The sequence below is a fragment of the Pollicipes pollicipes genome, unplaced genomic scaffold (assembly GCF_011947565.3).
Source record: "Pollicipes pollicipes isolate AB1234 unplaced genomic scaffold, Ppol_2.1 Scaffold_4219;HRSCAF=4965_pilon_pilon_pilon, whole genome shotgun sequence".
Classification (NCBI taxonomy): Eukaryota; Metazoa; Arthropoda; class Thecostraca; order Pollicipedomorpha; family Pollicipedidae; genus Pollicipes; species Pollicipes pollicipes.
In genome coordinates, this window is record NW_023596448.1 from 34,750,647 (window position 1) to 34,759,251 (window position 8,605).

An 8,605-nucleotide genomic window follows, 5' to 3' on the forward strand; every position below is an offset into this window, starting at 1 on the left:
TACATTCGCTTATGAGCTTTCGCGTGCGTATTTCTTCCATGCAAAACTTGTAAATTACGCACTCTATGCACGCGTGCATTTCCAGATGTACTTATGTCCTAAAACCACAACCGCCGTACATTGCATATTAATGCACAGAAGTTAGCTTTTTCAGGTCATGCTGGAGTAAGCGCTGGCTTTGGCTTCGTACGTTTAGCATGTGGGTTGTCAAAAGTGAACGCCTTAGAGCCCATCCACTGAAGGTGACGACGGGGGTAGAACGTGACGGTGGCCAGAATGCGAAACAACTGGACATTACAGAGTTCCGTTAAAGTATCCCACGGCTCGTTTCATCTTTACTCTATTGACTGCCGCCCTAAAGGGCTTCGATGAGCCTGCAGACATGCCCAGACGCGGTTCAGCAGCTCCCGCGAGCTGTCGATCCGGGGAACAACTCAATCAGCCGCTGGCAACAGCTGCCGGGTCGCAGGTACGCTGAGCGCCTCACGGTTCGTTTTCCGCTGGCGAAACTTGCTTCGCGAACCGAGCTGGTCCTTCAATGGCTCAGAACAAAACGAGCGTGAAGAAAAAAGACGCGGTTTGTAGACATCTATTCAAATCAAGCATCGCCGCCCGTCGGAACGTCACTGATGCTGAATGCACACGCCTTGATCTGCCCGTCAGCCCAAAACTACATTGCATGCGTCACGCACGCAGAAAGACAGACTCCTTGTCAAACTACATACAGGTACACCTTCCACATCCTTTGGCCTGTTCGCACTGCACCATCCAAATCATATGCAGTTTCGCGCACTGCAGCACTAAGGCAGCTCAGCAGGAGCTGCTCCCTGTACAAGGTCGTTGATGATAGCACGGCATCAAACGGAGCGCTACCGTTTCATGTACACAATCAAATCAACGGTTGACATTATTGTAAGTACCACCCTATTACCGATGCCAATCTGAGCAAGAATGGGCACAGCAAGCGCACCATTCACTTGCTCGATCTGGCGTCTTGTCATTTGAATGTATGCACCACGCAGGTCGCGCCGAAATCGACTCGCACCTGACCGTAGCATACCACTGGGTCTCAGCGAGTCTTCACATTCACAGTTTCGTTTTTACAGTTGCAGTGAGTACATTCGCCAAACCACACAACTGATACCAAAATCTGATAAAGAAGGCCAGCATACCGCGTCAGAACCCAGCGGTTTCGCGCCTGGGTTTTGATAACTCGCAACAGAATTTCCAACAGAATCACCGTACGCAGAGGATCCTGTTACGTGAAACATGGCACATGCCAAACAACTGCTACTGTTTACAGCAGCGAGCAGAAACTGACGAGACGTCTCAGGACCGATTCACACTCCGCTAGGTTCTCTCAGGTCAATGACACGATACTGGCAATGTCCATGTCTAAACATGCGTGACCGAACGCAAGTCAAGTTAATCCAAAGGGCCATGCTCGTTTCATACAGAACCACTCGCATATTATGCATACACCCAAATCAAGGCGACGGCGCGGGCGATTCCTACCAGGACCACCTTCTAACAGGGGCGGTGCTACACAACCCGCGGGACGTCCGCCGCCCAGGTGACCCACGGACGCCGGACAACATCGCAACGTACCTCGGCTGGCACCGCCCCGACGGCGGCGAGGCGGCGCGATACCACACTCGGAGCCTCCCACACAGCGACCCGTCGCGGTCGTCGTCAGAGGCACCGCACCGCACCGGGCTAACTCGGACTAGGCTCGGGCGCCGGACGCCCTCACGCGCCGGCGGGGACTGGGGCCGGCGCGGAGACGCCGTCCTCTCCACCAGCCGGCGCGGGGACGCCGTCTTCTCCGCCAGCCGGCGCGAAGACGCCGTCCTCTCCGCCAGCCGGCTCGGCGGCAACCCGCCCCGCTGCCGGAGCGTCCGACGCCGCCTCTGCGTTCCGCTCGGCCACGGCCAGCAGTCGGCCGAGGTGCCAGCCGCGCTCCAACAGCGGCTCGCCGATGCACCAGTCCCGGAGAGAGCGATGCGCCGGCTCCGGTTCCGGCGCCGCCGCAGGAGCCGGAGCCGGCTCGCTCTGGTAGTGCGCCTTGGCCAGCAGCATGAGGATGATGCCGGCCGTGAGCTGGACGTAGCTGAAGCGCGTCAGACGCCGCGCCGACGCGCTCTCCTGGTTCCGGTAGAAGCGCCACGCTGCCGGCGAGGCGGACGCCGTGACAGGGCGGCGAACGGTAGAAGACGGTGGAGAGGTGCAGGGTGTTGCGGTGCGGTGCAGCGGTGTTTTGACATCGGCGAGGGGACATGAAACACTGTCTCGACAGGCGAAGATATTTGGGAGGCCATGGATAAATCAACCCTGAGCCATTTTCGGCCGGGCATCATGATGGGGGGGGGGGAGGGGGTTGCGGACAAAAGTACGTATAGGAAAAGCACACGTGGCAATTGTTCGTAGGATAAAGTACGTATGCCTTATGTTTGTAAGATAAGGAACGTAGAGCATTAAGTTCGTCAAGGCAAAAATTCGTATTGACAAAAGTGCCTAGGGACAAAGACACATGGTAATTATGCGTGCCCGAATGTTCGGGCGACATTTTTACTCACAGATAACGTTCGTCTCACACAAAAGAACGTAAGCAAACGTTCGTATTTCCATATCCGATGTAAGTACGCAAAGTTTGTACAAACATGTCGGTCAGGGATAAAGTTCGTTTTACGACAGTAGGCATTGAAAACTTCGTACGGAGATGCGTACTGAGCGTTGGGATGCATAAATCCACGATTGGTGTCGGAACGCATAAATTCACTCTTGGTGCCAGGTACCGGATGAACGGCCACTTCGGGGGGGGGGGGGGGGGGCGCCACATCTCGTCGACTGCGGAGAGGATCGGGTAGGAAGTGGCGGCGGACGCTGGTAATGGCACAGGTCGGGTCAGGTATTATGACTAACATAACTCTCTACAACATGAACTGAACGCCCAGAGACGTCACGCATATGAACTCGAATCAACTGGGGTTGTGCGGGGTGACCCTGTGATGGAGGAAACTGGGGTTGAAAAAAACATGTCCACTGTAAATCACCGGCCGAGTTTGTTGTGCTCTCCCATTATCCATCACCCTGACGACGCCCCTGTTGAGGACCTCGCCTGACCCCCCTGAGCGCGTCACTGACGCCAGCTGACTTGTTTCAATACGAACGCTTTCCCGCGCGCACTTTATACCACACGACTATTTGCTTGCAAATTTACGCGTGCATGTTTTTGCGTATTTTCTTCTGCCAGACAAAGTTTACACCTCACACCTGCGCGCTTTTGTCCCAAAGCCCATGATGGAACAGCACATAATTCATATATTGGGCACACATGACTGCACTCATGTGGGCCACGTGCCAGGGTACTGCGGGTTATTAGCACAGCAACGTGCTATCTGTATCCAAACCACCGTCAATAATGACCAATACAAAGCTAAACAGCCCCCTCCCCCTCCCCGACTATGCCTGGTATTCTGGTTGGCATAATGACAGAGGTTGATCCAAGAGGAAGGTATGATTGATAATAGAACATTTTGGTGAGACCCCAGCCAACATACTCACAAAGATACACCAGGTAAGCATTCACTGGCAGTGAGTCGATGGCGTACATCCACGTGGTGACGTCACAGGCTGACGTCACTATCGGCAGGGCGGCCAGAGCCAGGCTGTACCGCAGCGCCACGCGGCGGGTCAAATCTGAAACAGAAGTACCACACCACACCGCGCTATACAGTGCAGCCCTCATCACAGCCATGGGGTTGCATGGTGGTCGCTGCCGACGGAGATGGGGATTCCAGATGTACACAGCCAGAGTCGAGATACATTGTAATATCCTAAGCGCCAGCTTAGACCGACGTGTGCTGGACTTGAGCCCGCCGATGGTTAACAGCTGCCCATTGGTTTGCCTGGCCAAGATTCAAACCCGAGAAACACTGACGCACTCACTGCATTCTGCATCTGCGTCAACAGGCGCCCTTGACTCACAGAGGCAGTCACAATAGCCTTGAAACAACAGCCTTGCATCCCCCAAAATTGTAGAGCTTGAAACCCAACGGTGTTTAATATCGATAAAGTACATGCCTTCAGCAAATCCAGTGTGAATAGTTTCTAATGTGTGTTAAGATAGTGCACAAAGTGTAGCAGAAGGCCTGCCATCCAACATGTGGCGGATCAGCTCTACAGCTCAGTGCCTACCTCAGATAAGCTCTACATGAGTGGTGGACCTTACATATTGTGCACGAGTTCTCATCCGTACCCCTACCCCCCCCCCCCCCCAAGCCAACACAACTCGAAAGCCTGTCCTCGCAAGATAGCTTTCTCAACGCGGACCACTCATTCCCCAAGACGACCAACTAGTATTGCATCATACACACCAGCTCATACGCCTTATTCTGTGACCTCACTACACCATCTCACCCTTATCCTCTCACCCACACAGTGACCCCATCCTGCGCGCACCATGACCACCGTGACCCCTCGTGACCCCAATGCCCTCTGACCTGGGTGAGTGACCGCCATGATGCGGTAGCCGGCGCGCGCGTAGTCCTTGCGCAGGTTCCACGAGAGGGCGTTGAAGTGCGGGAACTGCCAGGCGTAGAGGAGCGCCGCCAGTAGCCAGGCGCCGGGCGCGAGGGTGCCGGTGGCGGCGGCCCAGCCCATGAGGGGCGGCACACCACCCCACTGCCGCAGGCGCAGACCCCCACCGTCACACAGCGCTGCCTTGTGGGTGGCGTCGCGCGGGGAGTGGCAACCGAGGCCGACAGCGGCTGATTGCTAACGGTGCCATAGGGCGAGATTACACAGATTTCATCAGTGTCTTGAGCGACGGCGTTAACAGTACATGTGTCAAACGTAATAGCACCAAAGGCGATCAAGGGTGACCGTGTCACGAAGAAGAGCGTCAGTCGTGGCGACGAGTGTGTCTTGTCAGTGTCACGAAGAAGAGTGTCAGTCGTGTCAATAGTGACCACGTGCGACGTGCGGACGACTTCGGTCTCGCTAGTGCGGCGGCAATCACCCAACAAATAACCATGACTAAACAGCCCAACCACAGATTCCCCGCACCTCGCGACGGACACCACGCGATCAACCCGAGCACCAAGTCCCTCACCACGGCCTGCAGTCGCCCCCTCCAGCGCAACTCCAAACCATACACCGCCTGCACCAGGCCATCCCTCACCGACGGCGCCGACCCAAGTGTTGGCGATGGTGACCCGTTTGAGCGGCGTGTAGACGGCTGTGTACAGCAGGAAGTTGGCGGCGCCGAGCGCGGCCGCCAGCGGGCTGGCCAGGTACAGCAGGCCCACGCCGGAGCTGACGCACGCGCCGGCGAACGTGACCGCGTGCAGCGGACTGCCGGGGGACACGTGCTGGTCAGCTGACACAGGACAGACCGGTCAGCTGGCACAGGACAGACTGGTCAGCTGACACAGGACAGACTGGTCAGCTGACATGGAACAGCCTGGTTAGCTGACACAGGACAGACTGGTCAGCTGACATGGGACAGACTGGTCAGCTGACACAGGACAGACTGGTCAGCTGACACAGGACAGACTGGTCAGCTGGCACAGGACAGACTGGTCAGCTGACACAGGACAGACTAGTCAGCTGACACAGCACAGACCTGTCAGCTGACATGGGAGACCAGTCAGCTGACATTGGACAGTTCACTCAGCTGACATGGGACAGGTTGGTCAGCTGACACATATGAGGCTGGTCAGGTGCCACAGGACAGGCTAGTCAGCTGATATGAGACAGACTGACCAGCTGACATGGGACAGACTGGCCAGCTGACATGGGGCAGACTGGTTAGACAACACATGGTTGGCTGGTGAGATGACATAGGTTATATTGGTCAAACAACAAATGGTAGGCTGGTCACATGAAAAATAGCACACTCAAGACAAACTGCCATGGATCAGGCTGGTTACATATCTGCCATCCAAAGGTAAAACCACATTTCTTCATTTCTGACCATTTTACGTTTTTTATTTCACCTGATTCATTTCCTCATGCTGAATTCAGATACCTAAGCCAATGGTTCAAATTTGCAGATGTTTTTAGCTAAAAGAAAGGACTAAAAGCTTGTGAAAATTTGAACTGATGGTTTTAACGACCAAATTCAGCATGAGCAGACAAATCAGGGGACATCAAAAGCACAAAATGGCTGAGAATCAACATGTTGAGTTTTACCTTTAGATGGCAGATGGATGGTAAGTGATGAGGCTGGTCGAACAACACAGATAACACTAGTGGACCAACTGCCCTGACAAGACATGACATGAAATGACCTGATCTGACAGGGCATGACATAACCTGGTATGTCAAGAGCATGATCTAACTCAACAATGACCTGGTTTGCTCCAGGCACCGGCCGTGCCACCTCCACACTGACCCTAGCCTGACCCTGACTTGACCTGACCTGGCCGTGACCTGCGCGCGCCCTCACCTGACGTGGCGGCGGACCAGGGGCCGTGCGGCCGTTCGCGCCATCTGGCTGTCGTACGGCACCTCCAGCCACTGGTTGACGGCGTTGGCGGCCGCCGAGGTGAGCAGGGTGCCCCCGGTCACCAGCGTCAGGGTGGCGCCCGAGAAGACGCCCGGAGCCATGGCGTAGCCAGCCATGGATGTCACCACCACCAGCCCTGCAACATGGGGAGGGAGGGAGGGGGGGGGGGCGGCAGTCAGCAGGGTCACACGGCCGCTGAACTCCAGGACAAGAAGCAGGATGATTGGACACTGATTGAACCAATGATGACACAGGGATGTTCTGATCAGCCGGCCAGCGTCATGCTGTTGGTAGGTTGCGGATGGTGAACACTACAAGCAACACTTCACTGAATGCACTGAGGGAGCGGAAAAAGAGGGGGGGGGGGGGCGGAATGCAACATCTCTTGACACAGGGTTTTGTTGGATGTCTCAAATTATTTTTCTGTGATTTGGGTTTTGCATATACAGACCCAAACAAGGACTGGGGAGCATAAGGGCCGAGGCCCGTCCAAAAAAGCACGGAATTCCACCCCCATTCGTGAACAGCGCAGCCAGCAACCACCATCACGTCTGGTAACACAAACAGTGACAGAGCACATAATGCAGCCTTAGGGTTTCACCAGAACTGCAGTTAGAAAACACTGACGCGTAAAAACAAAAACAAAAAAGAAAACACCGGCCCGTATTCACAGAAAAGTGGATACGGGTCGGCAAACCTAATGACCACCACCAGTCCTGGTACCTCTAAATCTGGGTAAGATCCGTGTCCACAAAGCCGGAGCTCCACCACTCTTGACAGGTCCGAAACGGACGGACCAAGGACGTCACCTCTCGGCACCCGGAGAGCAGTCACAGTCATCTCAGAGGCAGAGATTCACCCAGCGAGCGCAAGAAGCTTCACAACACCCGGCCGGCCGGCGCAAGCACCGGCGCACCGCCCGGCCGGCCGACAGATGGCGCGCCACTCACCGGCGCATCACCCGGCCGGCAGACAGATGGCGCGCCACTCACCGGCGCACCGCCCAGCCGGCAGACAGATGGCGCGCCACTCACCGGCGCACCGCTCGGCCGGCCGACAGATGGCGCGCCAGTCACCGGCGCACCGCCCGGCCGGCCGACAGATGGCGCGCCAGTCACCGGCGCACCGCCTGGCCGGCCACAGATGGCGCGCCACTCACCGGTCAGCCGGACCTTGGAGAGCTCCATATACCAGCGCGGCAGCCGGCGCCAGTCCAGTGCTGTGCTGCGCCACTCCATGTCGCTTCCCTTGACCATGTCGGCGACAGGCCGACCCTTGCCCTCGGGCGCCGCCAGCGGGGCAAAGGTCGTGACTCGGGCCATCCGTCCGGCGCCAGCGGCGGCCCGGGCCGCGTGCGAAGGCCACAGGAGTAGCGCCTGGTGGCGGAGGGCGGAGAGCAGTCAGAGGCCATTGATAGCATGCTACTTGTGGTTTCAGTGGATTGGAGAACAAGAAGCTATATATGGATGCATCAGAAGATAATCTGTAGAAAGGTGCACGTGTCTAATTAGCGCCATCTAAGGTAATAAACTACAATTAAGCATGCATGCGGTTTTGCTAAAAGCCACCAGCCAAAGACATAATCTCACACTTTTCTCACATAAAGCATAATCAAGAGCCACTTCAGAGCTACTTTGTCTCTTTCATTAATAACAAACTTGAAACAATGTGCATTGGAGTGACAAGGTAGCTAAGGATCCAATGACAATGCCAATGATGTTGGATATATAAATATAAAGGAAGCATACAGTAGACATGACATATTGCCTGTTTGATATGGGCACTGAAAGATAACCTGACAGTCTGGCTCCAGATAAGCTATACACAAATCACCAACTGGAGACATTACACAATGGCACAATGCTCCAAGCTACTCAAAACAAACACATGATAAAGACAAACACAAACATAAAGGTTCTAGTTCTGCTAAGCCCACAAGGCACAAACTGACCTTAGTGTGTTTTCCTTCATGGCTGAACAGCCTAACATAGTGATGAACAGAGCACTTGGTTCCAGACAAAATCAGCAACGAGGCTGGGTCTTTTCTGTAAAATGGACCCCTCAGGGCCAAGAGCCATGCAGACATTGTTCACA

At 55.3% G+C, this 8,605-nt stretch overlaps 1 protein-coding gene across 1 annotated transcript; it reads right to left on the reverse strand.

Moving 5' to 3' along the window:
- Nucleotides 1–355: 355 nt before the first annotated feature.
- Nucleotides 356–7,865, reverse strand: LOC119095249 (protoheme IX farnesyltransferase, mitochondrial). The gene is made up of 7 exons (XM_037218115.1): nucleotides 7,671–7,865; nucleotides 6,452–6,647; nucleotides 5,187–5,355; nucleotides 4,503–4,683; nucleotides 3,565–3,699; nucleotides 1,886–2,168; nucleotides 356–374 (listed from the first exon to the last, which is right to left on the reverse strand). Exons 1-7 carry the CDS (start codon nucleotides 7,831–7,833, stop codon nucleotides 356–358), a joined length of 1,146 nt encoding a protein of 381 aa, XP_037074010.1. The 5' UTR covers nucleotides 7,834–7,865.
- Nucleotides 7,866–8,605: the final 740 nt, after the last annotated feature.